Source organism: Lepeophtheirus salmonis, chromosome 4 (genome assembly GCF_016086655.4).
Source record: "Lepeophtheirus salmonis chromosome 4, UVic_Lsal_1.4, whole genome shotgun sequence".
NCBI lineage: Eukaryota > Metazoa > Arthropoda > Copepoda > Siphonostomatoida > Caligidae > Lepeophtheirus > Lepeophtheirus salmonis.
In genome coordinates this window covers 25,320,808-25,343,096 of record NC_052134.2, presented here as the reverse complement: position 1 = coordinate 25,343,096, position 22,289 = coordinate 25,320,808, and the positions used below count along the sequence as shown (strand labels likewise).

Genomic DNA, 22,289 nt, shown 5'->3' with positions numbered 1-22,289 from the left:
TAAAATGGCATTAAAGGCCTTGCAGAAGTCTCTTACAATTATTGCACCAAAGCTCCAATTATTTTGTACACTCTCAATTCCAGTTTGAATATTTCTTGATATGTCGGAAATCCTCCCCCCCCCCCTTCCGGAATCCTTTCTGTCCCAGACCAAGCTTATAATTTAAAATTGGCTCCACTTAGGCTGCCAGAATACCAGAACTGATTATATTCATTAATAACAGTAATTGGTCTCCAGTTATTGACTTCCGTAGGTGAGCCTTTCTTGGAAATCAAGGCTATCCTACCTTTTGTCAAGAACTTTGGAAGATGCCCATATATTACCATGGACTTCCCTATCTTAACCAGATAAGAAAAAACACCACGAACGCACCGAATGTAAATTTTGTCGGCAATACCATCAGGCCCCGAAGCTTTCCCGTATTTAAAGCTCTTTTTTATAAAAGAACTAATAACTTCCTCAGTAAAAATCGAGTACTTATCTAATTTTGGCCGAGGAAAATTAACTCTCTTACCGCATACAGTCTTTTGGAAGTGCAACAGAAAAAGATTCAATATCTCCCGAGAGTCTGTAATAATATTGCCTTCATTGATAATTTTCTTGATAACAAATGTAGAAAAACGTTATTTATGAATAAAGTTTTTTAATCTTTTACAGACTTAATTTTCAGTACTTTACATACATTTTAAAATTTTTTTTATCAATATCAGGTAATATCTTTTATTTTATAATTGTATTAAGTTAGTACTCAAATGACGTCACTCCAGTTGTGCCCCTAGAAATTAACATTCCCTTTTTCTTGTGCCTAGATTTTGGTTAGCCTGAGGTATGTTAAGTATTTTTCATTTTTTTTGCAAGATGTCGCTTTTTCTACGACGTCTTTCATTTATATATACTGAAGACGATAACAAGTGTTTATCTATATTCCTGTCTTTATAAATATTTATACCGTAAAGTCAAGTTAATTATTTTACTTTTAAATTAGAAATTAATTATGTTAGATGTCTTTTGATGATGATCTAGTCTGTAAGCTTTGCAACCTGTCCTTTAAAAGAGCAGAGGAGCTTTTTGATCACGCGAAGACTCACTTTGAATGCAATAAAAATTCTTCAAAAGCTTCGTCAATCTCTTCTGATCATTTCCCCTGAAAGGATTGTAAGGGTTTACTGCTGACTGTCGGTGACCTATTTGAACATTCTTGTCTTCATGTTTTGGTAGGAGTTTAATTCATATGAGGAGGTTCCTGAGGAAGATGGATAAAAGAAGTTGAGGAAGAAGGTATATCATAAGCCTCTTTTCCATCGTAGTTGTCCTTTATATGACCAAAAATAAGAGTGAGAAACTTTTCATTTTATCTAAGAATAAAATACCTTCACATCAAGTCAATAAATCTTTCTATTCTGGTGGAGTATAGGAACTGAATGTCTCCTTCTCGGATGAATATAAAGTTTGTAGGGATTTGGCGTCTCTTTTTAAGATAAGAGGTTCGAGGACGAAGAATGCTCTCCAAAAGGAATGAAATTACGCATCAATATGCCTAAAGGCATAACTTTTTGCTCAAATTTTTAGCAAATTTGCGTATTCCCTATTTCAAGAAAACAATTGTTTACCTATAGACATGAAATCAAGAGAGCTAAAAGCATCTTTTCAGGATAATTATTTCAGAGTGAGCAGTTTCAAAATTATTAAAACCCAATTCCTTTGTATATCCTTAGATTAGTGAAGTTTGACCTCCGTGTTTCCTTGAAGTGATCCACTTGCTCCCATTGTTTGCCAATATATCTTCTGCATCTTCGTTTTCGGTACCAACTTTACCCATGGGTTTTGATAGGTGGCATACACGGAGATCCTCTTATAATCTACAAATAAATAATTTTTCCAGAGAAAATTGACCTTAAATGTGTTCTTATACAAGGATCTTGCGATACATGGTGTGACTGTATAATGTTTAAACATAAATTCAAATTACTAATAAATACAGTAAATAGTTATGAACTATATATCCAAGTTAATAAAAAGTAAAGGAACACACCATTAATAGCAAACCACTTAAGAAATAAATTTAAATTGCCCATTATCGATATATTGTTATAAATATTTTATATTTTCATTCGAGACTAATTAGTTTTACATCTTATACATAGTAGGCGGATTCTTCATGAGAAGATCATCTTATGTAGCCTCCTCTTGAAGATTCCATCAATATCTGTCACCTGTTGTCCGAGGTCCTTTTGCGTCTAAAAAAACGTACATTCCCGTTGCAGATCAGTACTGAGCTGTCCAAAATTCAGATTTAACCTTATGAGTTTCCGTTAATTTCTCCACCTCCGGAGAGATCCCAACAAATTATTGCATGAAGGATCTAAAGATGGAGCCTTGAAGTTTGAAGCCTCGTCAGAGAAAAAAATTGATTCATCCTCCTAAAGAACCTCCTGGTGAATTTTAGAATGTAATTTCTCCAAAATATCGAGACAAGAATGTTACAGTAGATATCATCGGAAAGGGCAATACTTATTAGAATTAGTTGACTAGCCGAGTTCCTCTCTAAAGTTAGTAATTACTCTTGATATGGCCAAAAAAGCTAATCTGCTCCCTTGAAGGACAAGTTGCATAGCTTTCAAAGTAGACCATCCTCGGAAGTCTCCCAAAAATTCATATTATCATCTCACATAATTCTTCACTAAATTAACTAAACTATATTTAATAGTTATTTATTCATACTAGAATTATTAAAATATATTTTATTCTACTTTCTATACTTGTGACTCAACTATAGCTATTTTTTTTATTAATACACGAATATATTTTAGCTAATAGCTAGATTTGTTATTTTCTGGAAGGTATTAATAATAACGAAATACTGCCTCTAACTGACAAAAAAAAATTCTGACCAAGACACTTTTCACTTGTTTATTATTATTGCTACTTGATGTAAGGCTTTATTTCTGTACAAAAAAAAAAAAATCTAATTTTAGAATGTCATTTTTATCCGTGGAGCCTCCTCACGTTATAATATGCCGATTTGGGATATTAATCCTCCAATTACTTTCAAGTTTCATGTATCATATCCGCTGTATTTAATTTTCTATAAAAATAGCTTGAAAACTAATTATAATCTTTCAATTTCAATGACTTGTCGATAAATAGGTAGGACATTTTTTTAATGCAATTCCTTTTATAAGGTAGTATATATTCCGACGGAACCATACTAACATTTCTCACTTAACCTCGAGTAATTTTAAAAACAACAAAATACGAAGCAGTTCTTCTAATTTTCTCCTATATGCACGTAGGTACTAACTACATAATATTATATCAGTACATTTTCATATCGGTGAAAACGTAAGACTTGTTTCTTAAGAACTTCAATCATTTAAAATATCTTCATCAATAATAATGCAGTCAGTGACACCTTTTCCACTTATAATATAGTTAATGTTTTAACAATATCATTTTTTTTAAAGTTATAATTTATACAACAATGAATTTAAATCTTACCTATCAACTTTCATAAATAAAATATTGATTTACCAACGCATTATGTATTATTTAAAATCAGCTAGCAAAATTGGGAAATATTCACTTGGAAGAATATTCAATATGAGTTATCAGGAAATCTTTTTATATACAAAGATTTGTATATATATATAGAGAGAGAGAGACAGTCTAAATCAAAACTACAATTAAAATAACTAATATTGCCGGAAATCCGTTATCGTTGTTATGAGGAGATCATTAAAGTCTTGTTGAGACACAAGAAGAATGTAATAGCGCCCGATTCCTGGTTGATCCACATGAATGTTTTTGCTATAAGATATCATTTGTCATTATATTATATTTGAAATAAAAAACATACTATTGTTGTAAATTACCTATAAAGCTTTTGAGCAATATAACTGGATGTTGCAGAGACTTCACTTTTCATATCGAATTCATCAGGAGTTGGAAGATAATCTAAACGTTGTGGATAATAATTAACTAATTAGTAATTGCATGGGTCAAAGAAATCCTTTAAGAATCCATATTAAATTATTTAATTTAAAAAATAGGTATAAAGGAACATTACCTCTTGACATGTAGAGTTCAAACTTATGTACTCCTCCGTTAGAGCCTCTTCCTCTAGCGATGTTTGCTGTAACTTCAAAGTAGTTTAAGTTATTAGCTGAAACTTCGACCCTGTGAAAAAATTTACTATTTAATACCATTTGCATATCATAAATATAATATGTAACATGGAATAAGATGTACATACATACAAGTAGAATTCCTAACTGTATCAATTTTTTGGTAAAAAGTATGTTTTTATTATTCTTTTCTTTTTTTCATCGACGAAAAGTCTTGTCATGTCTTGTTATATTACTACACCTACTTCTAAGGTTTTTGCATATTTAGAAAAAAAATGAAGTGTGCCATTAACGATACACATTAAAATATACATTACATATATTGACCATAAATAGATATTTATGAAGGAGATGAGCGAAGTAAAATGTATTTAATTTGTTCTTTACGGTGCACCTTGCTTAATTTGCATAATTACGTTAATGTGATGTTATAAGAAAAAGTGACCTTCTGAGTTTATCATTTTATTTATCAAATTAAACCCAAAAGGAAAGTGTTGAACCATTTAAAGTATTAAGCAGTGTTAACTTCGTCAAGCCTGACTGGACCAAATCATTTTGTTAACAAAACTTTTTTTCATGATGAAGACAAGACGAAGACAAAATTCTAACAAAAATCATGAAGAAGACGAGATAAAGACGAAAATCTGACAAAGACTAGACGAAGACGAAACTGACGAAGACGAAACTGATGAAGACGATACTCTAAAAAAACGAAATCGAAGAAAACTACGACGAAACAATAACAATGTCTTACGAACATCATACTGTGACACTGACAAATTCCCACAAAAACTAATGATTTACGATTACGAACCCAAAAAATATCAGTGTAATTAATGATGCTGATGGTTCGTGCAACATGTCCCCATGTTCTTACAACAAACTCATAACACTAAACTTTCTTAAAGCGTATTAGATTTAATTAATAATTAAGTGCCTGCGTAATGTGTATGTATGTGTTACTGGCAATGTGCAAAATGCACGTCAGAGTGGGCATTGTGCAAAATCCCATCAATGCGGGCATTGTGCAAAATGCCCGATCAATTTACCACATTTCAAATACAGTGGGCAATGGTCATTTTAACTTCATTTATAGTGTCAGGTGAAATTATTATGGGTAATTTGATTATTAAACAGTTCAATGCTAAAATATTTGGTCGTTAAGGAACTGATTACTATACAATATAATCGCTATCAATTTGATACTCTGGTATATTTCCATTCAATTAGATATAGGATTCACATAAACAAACTATTGTATGATAAGAAACTTTCACGAGAGACTTAACTCTATTTTGCAAAATATACCTAGGGCAACATGTTGTGCAGGTGGACAGCTGGTCTCCAAGAGGGATCAAAACCTATTTCCATAACTATCCTTAGTATTAACAACCCCTTCTAATATATTTTAAAACAACCTGGTTGTACAAGTGAACCACTGGTCAAAAAGTGGATCATTACCCACCACTTCTCTGAGCATTAAGGATCCCTTTCAATATTCTATAATAAGCCTAAGCTCATGGATTGTGCAAGTGAATGCTGGTCAAAAAAATGGGTCGTTATTCGTAGAACTCTTGAACTTTTTTTTGGTACTATACTTAGTAGTCTCTGTAAAGGTATGTGCAACTTTGGGGGTGATTTATGACCGGCATACCTTTCCTCTGCAGCCAGAGGTTCAGGTGTTTTATAATACTAAAATGTATGCAAAAAAAGGTGAGCAATTTGAATGGACGTGATAAAACTTGGGCATATTAGGATGATTATAGCAACAAGTAAAGATCTAATAAAAATTTACATTAAAATTGTTGAACCTATTTCATAATATTCGAACTACCCAATTATATATTTCATATAAATATTATTAGTTTGTTCAAAGTATACATAAACAAAAAACTTATTTGACTATACTTTTCAACATAAAATGTAATAATTTCAAAAAATCACCTACCATAACTAATGCTACCTAAATATATCCCAAACATAAACACATTCACTAAATAAACTACTGTTGCTGCATGTTGTTCTATTATGTCATTTGCATTTACAAAGGTGTCCCTTTTTTTGCAACTGAACTTATTTGTTTGGAGTCTGTGCAATTCCACCTCTTAAAGCCTTGTTCATTATCATCCAATATAATTGATATGGTAAGTCGGAATGTAACTTCCTTCTCTCTGGACCTACCATCAACACTGAGAAATGACTCTTTGCAAAGTTCAGACTGCTTTCTTACATTGAGGTGTTTTAATACATCATTTTTTGTCCTTAATCTATAATATATGTTCCCTCCTACATAGATCGCAATAGCTTAGACGTAGTGGGGATCTGTTTTTCCACAGTCGATACTTGGAACTTGGCATACTGAACCATACTGTCCATAAGCCAACTCACTTGTCTTATTTTATCGTTGATACATCAAAAGAATGTCTTGGACGTCTCCATTTGCTTTCTCATATGATTTTTGAGATTGTGAGTGATGGAGATTTCATGCAAAATTTCACATGCACAACCCGTGGTCCTAGGGTGATAATAGACTATTAGAAGGGATTATTAATAAGCTATGGAGCGGTGGCGGTGGCTAATGACCCACCTTTTCGACCAGTGGTTCACTTGCACAAGCCATGGGTTAGGGTGAATTATAGGATATCGAAAGGGTTCCTTGATGCTCAGGGAAGTGGAGGCCAGTAGGTAATGACCCAACTTTTGAACCAGTGGTTCACTTGTACAGTACGGGGTGTATTATAATATATTAAAAGGGGGTCCTTGATACTCAGCATAGTAGAGGGGATAGGTTTTGATCCACCTTAGGGACCAGCTGTTCATCTGCCGAAGTATATTTTTAAAATAAAATTGAGTATCTTCTCATAATTTCTTATCATACTATAATTTGATTGTCTGAATACAATATAACTTTCAATGAAAATGTACTAGATCAGAGATGTCTAAAATTTTAATGTAATGGGCCGCATTGCCACCAAAAATATTTTATTGGGCCTCAGAACCTATTAAGTTGTTGTTTGTTTGTTTTTGAAAAATTGTCTAAAGAAAACAACTATTATATCCAAATTTATTTCAATTTGAGATCAAATATAAAAAAAAGCCAAATCTAATTCTTCAAGACCAAACTGCTTAAAAAAAGCTAAACCGGCAACTCTGTTAGAATCCCAAAACATAAAAGATATCGTCAAATATTTTGCATTGTTTTTACGTATTATGAGTGTTCTACGCGTTTTGATGATATTCCAACAATTTTGCTTAAAAATACTAGTTGAAGTGAGAATGAGTAGTAGGCTACAACTAAACATTAGGCGGGCCGCAATTCACAGGTTGGGGATACCTGCACTGGATTATTAAATTGCTTGAAATGAAATTGTATCTTAATAAAATCCTTAATGATCGGAATTTTGCTCTAGCCCACTTTAACTTCCACATTGCTCGTAACATATGTATTTCATAAGCCCACAAGCTGTGCAATATATCAGTATTACCGGAGTAGGTTCATAACCCATCGCCGAATCGATGTAATTGGCAAATGACCCCCTTATGAGAAACTATATTTACTTTTTCAGCGGAGTACGTAGTGGGCTTATAACCCAAAGCTAATTCACTGTTTTTTCATATGACCTCTAGAGTTTAAGAAAAAATATTAATTATATGATCCATTTGACTTCCTAGTGTGTTTGCAAAGGCGGTCAGCATCAAGAATGGGGGCTCAGGTTTAGAAACGTTTAAGAGCCATAACTATAAATTGCAAAATAGCATTTGTTATATTTATAAAGTAAAAATATATAAAATCTGATAAATATTAGTCTCTTGTGAATCATTCATGAATCTGTGAGAAAAAATATTTTTCTGAAGGGAATCTGAAGAAAAAGTCATGAATATAACAATATTAATTATAATGAAATTTTTTTGTACGTATTTTTTTCAAGTTAGACATCCCATGGATTCGAACTTGAAGATGGCAAACTACGAAAGTCAATTCATGTGTATGTAATGATTTTTGTATAAATTAGCAGGTGAAAAAAGAAAATGAATATTCATAACAGAGTTTTTCAAATCACTGGCATCGATATTTTTATGTTCTTTTTTCGCTTTTTTGTAAAATAACGTTTTGTACTAAATTTTAAATAAAAATATCCGACAAAATCATACTTTTGTATGCATTAGAACAGCATATGCTCAACTTAGTTTAGTTTGATCCCCTGATTCCAAATAAGGCCTTATTTTTTCTATCATAGCCTCGTGGCCTTCAGAAAACGGCCATAACTTTGCTATTTTTAAGGTTCAAAGAAGTTTTAAGCCCTCAGTGTGAAGATTGGGATAGGTTTTGTTAATATATTTTAAAACTGAACGTTACAAAATTCTAAAAACATTTTTTAAATGTCTCCATGCTACTTATAACTCGAGTTATCTTTGTATAAAATGGAAAATAGGTTCTTTTTATTCAAAATACCTTCAAGACGAATAGATTCAAAAAGTTTATAAGTCTCTCATTGGATAGCTCAAATTGACAATAGAGCGTTTTTGGGTAGACTCTTTTCTACCATTTTCTTGGTACAATGACTAATTTTAGAATTTTTTAACATTCGATTTTAAAATATATTAACATAACTTATATTCCACGCCGAGTGCTTAAAACAGCTTTCAACCTTAAAAATAGCACAAAAAAACAAAAACAAAATATAGCCTCTTCCCGAAGGCTACGAGGCTCTGAGAGAAATATAAGGCCATATTTTGAATCAGGGGATCAAATTCTTTTAAATTGAGCATATATTGTTTGTGTACCATTTTTGCTATTGGACAGTTTAATTAATAAATTATGGAAAACCAAACAAATTAAATACGTAAATATTCGCCTATCACGACTACAAATACAAATAAAATGGAACAATGGCCACAAAGAATGAGAATGTCTGTAAAAAAAAAAAATTCTAACAGATTAATGAAGGATTCACAATCTGTACTTAAATTTAACCGATATTGAATATTTTACTTTTTAACTTAAATAAATGGTATTTAGCCTTTAAAAGTTTCTAGGCCTGAGCCCTCATTCTTGATGATGACCTAAGGGCGTCTGCAGGATTATATTTTGATAGGGACTGGTTTTTGGAAATTTTTGAAAAAATTCCAAAAACCCATAGCTACACACAGTGAATTAATTTTTAAATATTAAATTTTTTGCTGTACTACATAATTTGCCAGAATAAAGAAAACAATTATCTAATAAAAGACAAATAATTATTTTGGGGAGGGCTACAGACGCTCCAGCCCACGCCTTGCGGACGCATTTGTTTATACTCTAGATGTCATATAAAAAATGTGAATTGTTGTTGGGTTATGAGCCCGACTTGTGGATAGAAAAAGTAAATAGAGTTTCAATTAAGGGCTTCCTTTACCATTTACAATGATTCGGTTGTGGGTTATGAACCTACTCCAGGCCATATTGACATATTTTTTTGTATCTTGAAACCAGATTTTTCAAACTTTATTTATTAATAAGAAAATATAAATCAAAATAGAAAAACTGTTTCCAATGCAGAGGAAAATCTGACAAACACGAAAATCTGACAAAAATCTTGACAAGACAAAAACAAAACTCTAATGAAGACAAAACTCTGATGAAGACAAAACTGTGACGAAGACGAAACTTTGACAAAGACGAAACTCAGACGAAGAAGAAATAAAAGATAAATGACAAAACAATGACGATGTCTGACGAAGACAATATTATGACACTTACAAAACGATGACGAAGACGAAAGTTGACTAACTGATGACAAAGACTAATGACTGACAAAGACAAGACGAGACAAGACAAAGTCGAGACGAAACTGAAAATAGTCGGTGTTAAGTTCTGTTGGAAAGTACGAAAATTGCAATTTGATTAATTTTTATTGCATGTTTTAATATCATTAATGAAAAGTTTTAAAAAAAATTGAACAAACAACTAATTCCATTATTTATGGCTAATTCAACGAGGAATATGTGTTTATTTGTAGAATAATCCCCCCATAAATCATGAAGAAAAAAGTCTTTCAACAAAATTGTGATTATATTTCAAGAAATAAAAAAAAAAACAAGTATATTCATTATTCTTGCCATGGATATTTTTCTGCAAGCTTAATGCAAAACTTATCAAACTATAGCACTTGCCTCAAAAAAGGGTTAGGCGTTGAAGAAATCTAGAGGAAGTGGAAATACCTTTGTTAGAATTACAGGTAGAATGGTGTACAGATAATTAAATGATATCTGTAAAAGGAGAGAAGTGAAAAATCAAAAAGCTTGAGAAGCAATAGTTTAATGATTTATTTGAGGTATGTATCAATTATTATTTTCTATTATAAGATATCGATAGCTTCCACTTCCTAAACATCTCCTAGAGCTATGTCAACTTGCTTCATCGATGAGATTAGTTAAGAATAAATATCCCAGCAGTAAAATTGATATAACTGTGAAAATAAATTAAGTCGCAATATCACTTCTACTAGCTAAGTAATATAGCATAAGTGTCAACTATCTCCCCTATTTATCTAAAAAGAGGCTACTACTAGTATAAAACTTTTTAACTATACATAGGGTAACTGAGTGAATTTATATAATATAAAACACTTACTCAAAGTATTGGTGCTGCCCAGCTACAGCTGATATTCCATGTGTGGCTGTAAACCTATCTCCAGGAGAATTTAGTAAAATGATTTGTTGTGTCTTTTGATAGAGCTCTGAGGATTTAGGAGATCCTTGAAGCTTTGTTTTTTGGGGTAAGCTTAATCTCTCGCGCGAGAAAAGACTGTTCCTCGATTGACAGCAGTCTCCATGAAATACTTCTATTGAATAAAGAGTCATCGATTATAAAATCATAATTTATAAGTTAAAAAAACGTACAAAATGTTAGCAATTAGATCAAGGGTAGACAAACTTTATAATGATAAACATTACATTAAGGTAATCATAATTTTTGAAGACCCTTATTTAGAGAAACATATTTTCTATTGTTACATTATATTAAATAAAATACTAAATATTATATGTAAAAATAGGCTATATAGGCAAAAACCAATTTACTTTTTACAATGGTATGGACCCACCATCAACAACACGTTTGATGTTTGTGTCAGCCGTCGATTTTTGATTTTTACCCCCCTAATTACCGTTCTGATTTATAAGACAAGCTAACAAAAAAAATATCTTCAGCTAGATATTCAATTCTAGTAGTACCTACATGACTAGCTGCTGACAAATATGTAATGTTTTTTTTCTTTTGTGTAGTAAATCTGGTTTCTGTGAAATTTCGATTTGAACTTTTTAGTGTTATTAGTCTTTTTATAGTTTTAAAATAACACTTATAAATCTTTCAAAAAAAAGTTTGTGAGGAAAATGAATGGAATAAGGAGTGATGCTGTGATTTTAAAAACTAAAAACTTAATTTATATAGTAAAATTAGATATAATGTTTAATCAAAAATGGCCCTTTAAAGTAAAATATAATAAATGTACAAAAAAAACTCTATAAATTAAATTAAGATGTTTATAAATAACACAATTACTCCTAATTTTCCACTTTACAATGGATGATTAAAATTTCAAATATCAGAAACCATAAACCTTGAAAAATTTAAGATCAGAAACTAAGGTGATGTTTTTTGTTTCTTTCATAACAAAAAAAAATGACATAATTTAATTTATCTATTTTGTAGTTTTTAATTATGTTTGCTTGTCATTGCTCTAGTTTACGAAATTGCGCAAAACAAAAATTCATTAGTGTACTAAATTCTATAACTTTGATATTTTAGAACTCAAAATTAGATTGTGTTACAAATCCAAAATTTCATTTTGAAGCCTGTCTACTGACAACAGTACCAGATACCAAATTTAAGTCCAATCCTTTTTTTCGTGCATATTTCTCATAGAATGGTGCAAAAATATTTATATCAATATCTCATTGATTGAATGAGCCAAAAGTCTTAAAACCATAGTATCTGGGTTTTTTTTCCTAAAATTTTAATTATTTACACTTCAAATGAACTTTATTGCCGTTAAAACAATCGAAAACCCGAAGTGTAATTTCTTTTCCAACAAACCCTAAAAATAATTTCTTTTTTTAAGTGTTTCATTGCATTTTTTTTCATGGTAAATTAAAAGATATGGTACTCAAAATTTGATTACATTCTCAAAAATAAATAATTAAAATTTGCAAGAAAAATTATATTCCTTCAAAACATCCTAATATCCTTTTTCTTTTGTAAATTCTTTTTAAATATTTAAAAAAAAAACGTATTTAATTCAATATAAATTTCCCCGTTTTATTTTTTAAAACTAAGACCTTATTTTAAATTAAATAAGTTTTTTTTTTTTTAATATCGCTTTTATTCGTTCTTTTGATTATAATCCTAAATTAGCTAAATCTATAGTATTATCTTATTGATATTATATCACTTTATTATGTTATAAATTAAAAATTTTATTAGAAGGGAAACCACTGGTTTTTGAGTCATGATTAATTGGAGTATTGTTTGAAAATAAGTTTTTTCTATGCAAATTTTAGATAAGTGTCTATCTTATAAAATTTTTAATATAATTACATTTTTTATTTTACATTATTTTTTCTTAATAAGTATTATACAAAATTATTATTTGAAGCTACAAGTATATACTATTTTTTAAATAACATATTGATACATTGTCTAAAAAAATTAATATTGACGTCATAAATTGCATTATAATTGAAGGAGACGCATTTTGGGGATTCAAAGTTGATATTTTTACTACATTTGATGGACAAATTCCCAATAAATATAGATGAAACTTCATCAAATGGCATTAAGAATAAATCATGCCTTAGAGGTCTACATTGAATGCTTTTTATTTAAAATGATAAATACTCATATTATTATTAAATTAAATTAACATGTACTAAAAATCCTTGAAAATATATAGATTTTACCATTTTTTTAAAGGATTAAGAACGAGAAAATTAGGAGAATTATATAAAAATATTTTACTCTTTCAATTGTAATGCTTAATTTTTATCTACATATTACAAATAAGATTGTATAACAATGTAATAAGATATTTTTAATACCTTTTAGGGTAAACTAGGCAATAGAAGAATAAAAAACGTATTGCCTATAAGGTTTTAATTGTTAGTACCATTTTGGCATTTCATTGCTCACTTGTTTTCTTAACATTAATAAAAAAAAAAAAACTCTTCATTATTATAAAACGGTTATTTAGACCTCTAAATGGCTCTCATTAACAAATCCTGACGTCATGTGAAAATCTTCTATTATGTAAAAATGTATTTTTTTTCTATGAATGATGAACTATGTTTGGTTTAAAGTGCATCAAACATTATGAAATACAATATTTTTATCGAAATAATATTAGTCAGAATGATAAATTCAGCAAAATTTAGATATAATCAAAGTTTGTTTTGTTTTACAAAAAGTGTACATGAAAAATTTTGTAAGGAATGTTTTTTTATCCACAATTTCAAGATTAATCAGTCAAAAACTAAATGACAAAATAATTTCAGATTAAAAAGTTAAATGCATGAATATCCAAAAAAAACAGTATTTAGAACCAATGTGTTTCGTGGGCCGTGGCTCAATATTTGCTTACCCTTAAATCAGGCAATAAATTTTATTTTTATTATTAATAGATTATAACTTTGCAATTTAACTCATGAATGCTCGTTCATGAAAAAAGTTATTTCAACGTGTCAATCAATATAATAATTTATAAATGTATATTATCAAGGTTTTACTAATTATGTGAATAATTATAATTTATGTATATGAATATAAATGATCATCATTGTGAAACATTGAATGACTTTCCATGGTTTTATGAAATCTATAGATTTGCAAAACGTTTCAAGGTCTTTTCTTTAAAAAAATTAACAAACAGAAACAAACAATTATCATTGGAGATTTGATAGGGATTTAACGGAGCAGATTTCCTTCTCATGCTTAGATTTATCTTACAATCGTTATAATATACTTATGAAAATACGTTGACAGTACTACCATTTTCATTAATAACCAAAATCCTTCTATTAAGTACATATAATCAGAATAAAAATCTACACTGTGGTTTTGTCTGTATATCTCAGCATCATAGCGAAAGTTTATTTTTACACCATATGACGATGTTATTCTTTACATCCGTTTGTATTTTTGAATATATATAATTATATATGTTTATTTTTAATAATTAACATGTACAAAAAATTTTCACTTTGATTATTTTTACTTAATTAAATAAAAAAACTTGTATTAACCATTTCTACTTCCTCAAAGAAACGTCATATAGTTAATACCTATTTAATGTAAATTAAAGAAAATTAAATTCAATCTATTCAAAATCAGTTTAAATTACATTAAAATTGATGAAATTATGTAGGAAGAGGGTATTAATATTCATGCACAAAATTGTCATTGAGTACATTGATTACAAATCAATCAGAATTTCCAAACTATTAATAGAGATGTTATCCATAAAAGTAATTCATTTAGAACTATTGAAATTAGTGTATAAAGAAAATTAATTGCCAAATCTATTTTTAACGAAAATTTGATCAAAAAATATATAAAATAAAATTTAAAATATGCAATTCATATTGTAAATTAAATAACACACTTTGTTGACACTTTTTTCAGTATTTATAAGAACTTTTGATAAGTATTTAGAGCTCACAAAACATATGTACATAAATCATAAGACAAATTAATCCAAAATAATATATATATCTGTAAATAGTGTAAAAATATCCACAAAAAAAAATGCTATAATTGCTTAAATTGAATGTTTGTTCGAAATTAAATGCAAATAATACTCACTATCAAGCACCAAGAAAAAAAATAATACAAAAAAATATCTCATGATGTGAAAAGTCCCTGTTCACTACTTCCATTTACGTCTATTCATCAACTGTATCCTTATTTCTACACGTATTTTCATATTTAAACATGTATCACGAGGACGAGAGCTGTATCATATGCGCTCCGAACCATTTCTATATATTATTTTTTCTTATAATTACCATTTTAATTGATATATTATATGTATGTACAATATTTCCTTGATAAATTTCCTCTTTAGTCATACTAGGGGGAAATTAGGGCTTTTAATGTAAAAATTAAATCATAGAGCAACCTTGAATTAACTATTGTCCCTTAAAAACAAATCAAGTCATGTTAAGATTCTTATCATGTTTTTTTGTTCTTTGATCATTCAACAGAACATAACGTTTATCTACAACAATGACCATAGGGTAAAAGTTCATATTTTTTTACTCCAAAATATAGTTCTTCGGGATCAATATTCCTACTGGTCAAATTTAGACATCTTTTTTTTTTACCAAAATCTATGGAAAACTTCGTTTTTTTAAACGATAGCCCAATTAATGATAGTTTTAACTAGTTTTAATGCTAATGTACATACTATTCAAAGCCAGAGGTATCATTGGCACACTTCTTAAAAATACCTTCATTCTGTCAGTCGAATTTTTATAAATTATTCATCCTCAAAAAATTCATATGGAAATGTATTATAAATACAAGAATAGTTCATTCTAGGAACAGATTTAAAAAGGTCAGTGACCATGTTGAAAATGATATTTCCTGTAGAACTAATAAATAAGTGTACTAACATTTTGTTACCAATACAAAAACATACAAAAGTGAGGTTACTGTGCCCCCACTAGTTTTTACATAGTGGTAATGTTTGTATCACCATTGCAGGAGATCATATCATGAAATTATTTGAAAGAATCGCATCATTTAAAAACAATGATAAAAAAAGGATTAATTTAATATTAAAAAAATTGAAATAAAATTATTTCCGTCGAAAAAATAAAAATGGAAGGTTATCAATAATTTTTCAAATGTAGATGTAAGATTCTGAAGGATAATAAGAATTATGATCCTTCACTCATTCAATGGACAAAACACACGAAAATAAATTTTACCTCTTCTATCTTTTTTTTTTTTTTTTTTTTGTGGTAATTCGAGAAAGTACACAAGTCATCCATAAAAAAGTTTTTCCTGATTATTTTTTATTTCTCCATCACAAAAAATAAACAAAAATCAAGTTCATCTATATTATTTAGTAACGAGTACATTTTAAGGAGATATTCGTCTCGTATACAATCATATTTTTGACTCATTTCCTCATCTCATTTTTTAATGTAACTGCAGCTAGTAAATATTTTTTTATATATTTTTTTTTACCCATTAGTATTAAAATAATGAAAAGTCTTATTAACATTTATTTACAATGATAAAAATCCAGTGTAGAATGGGCATGCAAAAAAAAACAACGAAAATCAACATGGTAACCCTGACAATTTGAAGAAGGTTTAGGTGGAAAGAAGGAATAATGCTCATGACGCTTCATTAGATTAGCTACAATCAGCTATGACCAGGGAGGATGGTATAAAGGATACAAACAAGAACATTTGCTAGAATTACTCCTATGTTGATGCCCAATTTTACTCTGGGTCCAACAAGGAATTACAGTTATAAGTTTGCAACAAAGCATCTGTGTTACGCTTCGTCTTTTAAGAGCACACGAATGTGTAATCAGGTTTTGAATAAAATTGGATCTATTTTGGAATGGATGTTCACTACTCAGGAATTAAATAATAATAACAACTGCTAAGCAAAAGAAAATTCATTTCTCAGACTACGAATTAAAAAAAAAACGAAAAAAAACCGCCCCAGCTAAAAAATACACCGGATTTTCATCACTGCTTATTCAGATGAAGGAATTCAAAGTATGTAACCTTTTGTGACTCCCTTCTAAAACTAGCGCTCAAATTAAGAAAAGCTATCATTAATAAGAAAAAATCAATATAATTTTATGCTCAATTCTAATGGGATTTAACGGAATCGTTCCATCTCTATAACCAATTTTCCCTTATTAAATTTAGTTATGGGACATTTTTGACTTACTCATTTTGTAAGTTTGAGAATGAAGAAACACTTATGAAAATATATACATATAATTTCTTGCAAATTTTACTATTAATTTTGGGAGTGTATGTATACTTTAATTGAAACCATTTAATCCCGAAGAAAAAAATGTTAATACTTTTTAGAGCTCTTTTCTTAAAAAATATGTTCGAGAATAGATATCTAAAAAAGAATAATTATATTTTTATTTATAGGAGAAATCGGTGGCAGTTACAATGCTGGATGGTTGCAACAGCCCTCTTTTCTCGAACTTTACCTTGGACATGTGTAAGTATTATTTTTAATTCCATGCTTTTAGAATGCCTTCTTCAGAGGAAGAGACGCACGCCGGTTCCCTGAAGTGGCTGGATGTTTTGCTAAGTATTATTAAAATTGTTGTTCTATCTTCTTCGAAAAGAATGGGATGGAAATGCTGTGTCCCAGGATATTCTCAGGGGTATGACGGTACCCCCAGGAACACTGACATTATTTACCGCAAATTTCCTGCTTTCAATGTACCTCCTAATCCTCATCTTCAGTGATTTTTTGTAAGGGAATACCAAGATCAATCGCAGATCTTAAAACGAAAATAACCATCTAGACCATTGGTTTTTAACCGTATTGGAGGTACTGAGCCCTGAAGGCTTCATCAGTGCATTCAACAAACCTCTTCGTGATTGGAAAAATAAAGTATGGTTTCTTCAGAACATAGGTATATATTTTATTAGTGCACAAAATGAACCATGCATCAGTTACAACCAAAAACCACTGTGTTCAAAGAACAAAACCAACAAAACGTAAATTTCACACAAATTCATGATTCAATGAATATTTACTGCTAATGAATGTGTCTTTTACTGTTGCCTTTCAGACACAAGTTCAAAAATGTGTGGCTTTACCTTGGCAAGTGCCACTCACAAATCGTTTTCGCAACAGAGTTCCTTTTCTTCGTTTTTACGTCGATAATTCAAAGATTTCTCAAGAAGATATGTTGTTATAAACGGTATGAGTATCTGTATGACTTTCTTTACAATAGAAGGCTATGGTACAATTTGCTGACACCAAAACGCTGAGAGCATTACTGTTCCGAAGGGTTGCTATTGAAGCTGTCTCTACTGAGGTTCAATGGTTTCATCAATATATTCATCGTTCATGTCTGATGTCGCAATACTAAACGTGAAATCATGTCTCACCCATGCTGTATATGACTCTGTGGTGTGGAAGTATCCAACGAGAGACTTTGCTAGCTCTTCTAAGTACATGGCAATTGCTTGCTTTAGCTCTCCCGGTACAAAAATGTCTCACATTCTTCGATCTTACTAATACGATCATCCAGCAGGGAAAGTTTGCGAAGTTATGATTCTCTGTTCGTCGTTTCCATTGAGGTAGCTTTTTTTAAATACATCCAAATTTTCTTCTTCTTCGATGATGTTGACTCCACCGACCTGCATCTGTCGATTGAGAGCGTAGAAAATATCTTCCATGTACATCAAAGGGAGAATTAACTCAGAAGTGTCGATGTAATCTACGTAATAATGTCCGTACTCTCGCATAAACCGATCTTATTAATTATGCGCATGGCAAAAACACGATTCAGAACCTTTTGATGACCAACGACCATTAGAATAGTACAGAAGTACCTGGAATTCCGAGCCCATTTCATTACATAGCTTTTGAAAATGTATAGCACTATTTCGTACATAGTTCACACATTCAACCGCAACTTTTAATACTTTTACCACTTTTGGTGTCAAAGATTTTGTTGCCAACGAAGGCCTATGCAGAACACAGTGCGTAACACTGCTATGTAGTGCATCGGATTTCACTAGTACTCCAAAAGTAGAGGGTTGTCCCAGCATTGCTGGAGCTCCATTCAAATAAACTGCTGAAACCATATTCCCAAAAAAAATAAATGTTATCTTTGAAGAAGTAATCCACGAGTTTCTTCACATCGTCTCCCTTGGTTGTTGTTATAAGAGGCTTACAAAATAAAAAATATTCCATTATCATGTCTTCTTTCATATAGTGTACAAATACAACAAGACGGCTTAGATTTGAAATGTCAGTGGTCTCATCGAGATAGAAGCTGAAATTTACATGGCTTGAAATCAGATCTGCAACTACTTAAGCCAATCTGTCATTGCTCAACTTGGCAGTGCAAATCATATATTGAAAACACTATCTCCCATCACGTTCCCTTTATACACGTGAATTCATATTGCGCGAATTTGTCAAACTACACTATTTTTTTGCTCGACATAATAAAAAGACATTGAAGGATCAAAAGAAAAGAAAAAATAACGTACAATCACTACAGCCATAAGTTCACTACTAATGGCCACAAATCAAATCTTAGCAATATGGCTTGATCACTTGCAGCCAATGGTGTGACAAGCGGAGCGTAACTTCACAAATAACACGAATGGCCTGTATTTATTTTGTGTAACGCATTTGTACTAATCAACAAAATATTTGTAATCTAACAAGGAGAATAAGCTTTTTTGAATCCCACAGCGGGTCCACTCCATTGTTTTTGTTTTTTTTTGTTTTTTTTTGGTATCCCCCCGCTCTGAGCGATGCTTCACTGTTGCGGCATACTCGCACTGAAAGTAGGTCGCCCCAATCGACAGTCGTGTCAGTGGATGCTAGGGACTTGCCGACTCCCTGACAGCGTCTTACCGAACCCCCGGGGTTCTATCGAACCCAGGTTAAGAACCACTGATCGAGGCAATAACAGAAAATTTATGTATATTTGCCCTATATTTTAAAGAGGAGGACTTCATTACTAATTCTGTAGACAAGTGACATGGCAAAGGCTGGATGTATAAAAGGCAACTTCGTAGTCGGCAAAGCAGCTCAAATTTCTAGTAATTGATGTATTATTTATTAATTTATGAATTGCACACGCTTGAAAAATGATGCCGTCCCCTCAGTTTGGCCAAATCAAAACAATGCCTCCCTCAAGCCTTTGGACTACCTTTCCTTCTTATCATCACCACCAAAGCCAATTAGAGCTTCCACTGGCAGTCAAAGACTTCAACTTGAACACCAACGTCAGGAGTCTGAAATGTTCAAGGAGATAGAAGTGCACACGTCAACTGATATGTTTGATAAGTTATGACGGGAGACATTACCATCAAGATTTCTTCTTCTAAAAGCACCCAAATTGTTACTCGTAAAACTTGAAGCTACTGAGGACAAGGTCCTCGAAATCAAATTGGCAATCCAGGACAACCTCACATTCAAAGTCTTCCTAGGATATCAGAGGATCAGCAATACTTCATTTTGTCACTGTCTTGGATTAAAATCGGATAAGATCAATTCTGTCACTGAAGCTATCAATATTGTTACATATATTGGATCAAAGGAGCAATTGACTCAATATGACACGTGTGAAGTCATTATGAGCTTGCTTCCTAGATTGAAAGAATCCCAAGATTTGGAGACATCCCAAACATCAAAGGCCTTCTTTCCGTTTGTCTTTTGTAACATACATAGATGCAAATATACAATACGAATTCCAAAAATAGTATAATCCCACGTAAAAACTTATTCGAACAATTGTGATCGATAAAATTATAACACAATTTAGTTATAATTAATTATATAATTACTTCATATAGGAAACAAACAAATAATTAAGTTTGGATGAGGAAGAGAAGACCCAAAATGAAGCAGAAGGATCTCGACTTTTCCGAGTTATTATTTAATCTAAATTATATTATTAATAATAGATATGTTTATTTTTTAGTTCTTGTTTATTTATTATTATCATAATATTACAGTACAAACTATTATGATTGTATAATCCTACCTGTAAACTTATTCCAAAAATTAGGATCGATAAAATCAAATGATAATTAATGTAATATAATATCAAGACTTATTATTAGGTAAAAAATAATTAAGTTTGAATAAAGTCCATGATTATTTATTAATTAATAATTCAATTATGCTTTGAGTTCACTCCTATCCGAGTTCATCGATGTACAAGAAGAAAAGCGCCAGTACGAATTTGCAAACTACGACTTACATGCAAAGTATTCCTGAAATTAATTCCGTGACCCTTCGAAGTGCTAATTAACCGAACAACTCAGAAAAGTTGAAAAGTCCTTCCGTTTAACTTCGCGTCTTCTCTTCCTCAGTCAATAATATTCTTCCTTCACTTTGCGTCCCTACGCTATAATTATAGTTGATAATATTGTAGAGAAAAACGCGTGCAAGGAGAAGGGGGGGAAAATACATATGGTATCATTGTTTAAAATACTGATGTGATTATCATCTGCCTGCTTTATTATGATTTTTGAGGGTATAACGAAAGTATTTATTAGCAAAATGTTTAATGAAGATATACTACGTATAATTGACTTAGACGTTTTTTTATACGTTACAGTAGATTTGAAAACGTCACCCTCCATGAAATTGTAATTTATTTTAACCCTTTTCTCAGAATAATAGCTAATGAAACGACAAAGTAGAGTATTTCGAAATATATTTGAAGTTCCAGATTTAAAAAAGAAGGCTTTAATTAAATATAATCTACATAATAAAAAAATATACCATCATACATTTATGTTAAATATACAAAATTAAACAATTGGAATCATATAACTAATAACAACAAATTATATATACAGAATATTGAAATTATAGATTGATCCAAATAATATTTTCTTCTTCTGACACCGGAATCCAGTTAAATATGTCATAACTTTAGGTTGCAAAAAACAAGCGAGAAATGGAGTTTAATCAAAAAGATAATCACCCCTCTTCTTCAAGTGGAAGTTGATATATACAATTGTGCACAGGATAGATATACCTCTACCGATGAGATCTAACTAATTATTAATAATAAAGTAAATGTCAAAATCATAAAATTAGACAATAAATATACTAATACAAAAATGTTAGAAATAAATCCATCTTAAAGATTTAGTGCAAAAGCTAATTATGTAGTAATGTCCGGTGATATTACTCCTTATTAAGAGCATCAAAAAAGATATTTTCCCCGTTATTTCTGCTTATATAACAACATAATATTATCATGAAGGATTTACACAATTGCTAATTATAATGATACACGCAATGTAACTACCCCCGTTGTTGTGCCCATTTAAGTAGTTGTTTTTGCCTTTTATGAGTTTTCTGAAGACCATTTCTTGGAGCCTATCAACCATAGCTAACTAAGCCTTAAGTGATAAAAACAGTAATAT

The 22,289-nt window shown here is 30.6% G+C and overlaps 2 protein-coding genes across 5 annotated transcripts in view; one reads left to right on the top strand and one right to left on the bottom strand.

Moving 5' to 3' along the window:
* Positions 1–22,289, top strand: part of ENGase (cytosolic endo-beta-N-acetylglucosaminidase) — a 212,235-nt gene that overhangs the window by 42,135 nt on the left and 147,811 nt on the right. The gene's annotated exons all lie outside the window — the stretch shown is intronic.
* On the bottom strand, positions 627–21,423 carry LOC121115628 (uncharacterized). 4 transcript variants are annotated; one of them, XR_011779741.1, is made up of 5 exons: positions 20,891–21,423; positions 10,738–10,948; positions 4,067–4,176; positions 3,873–3,954; positions 627–3,807 (listed from the first exon to the last, which is right to left on the bottom strand). XR_011779741.1 is itself a non-coding variant. In XM_040709709.2 (5 exons), the coding sequence occupies exons 1-5, from the start codon at positions 17,385–17,387 to the stop codon at positions 3,693–3,695; spliced, it is 552 nt and encodes a 183-aa protein (XP_040565643.1). In that variant the 5' UTR covers positions 17,388–19,223; the 3' UTR covers positions 3,527–3,692. The 4 variants fall into 4 exon arrangements, 2 of the variants coding, with proteins under 2 accessions (XP_040565643.1, XP_040565642.1); XR_011779742.1 differs by having other exon boundaries at positions 3,527–3,807; positions 21,110–21,423; XM_040709709.2 differs by lacking the exon at positions 20,891–21,423 and adding an exon at positions 17,354–19,223 and having other exon boundaries at positions 3,527–3,807.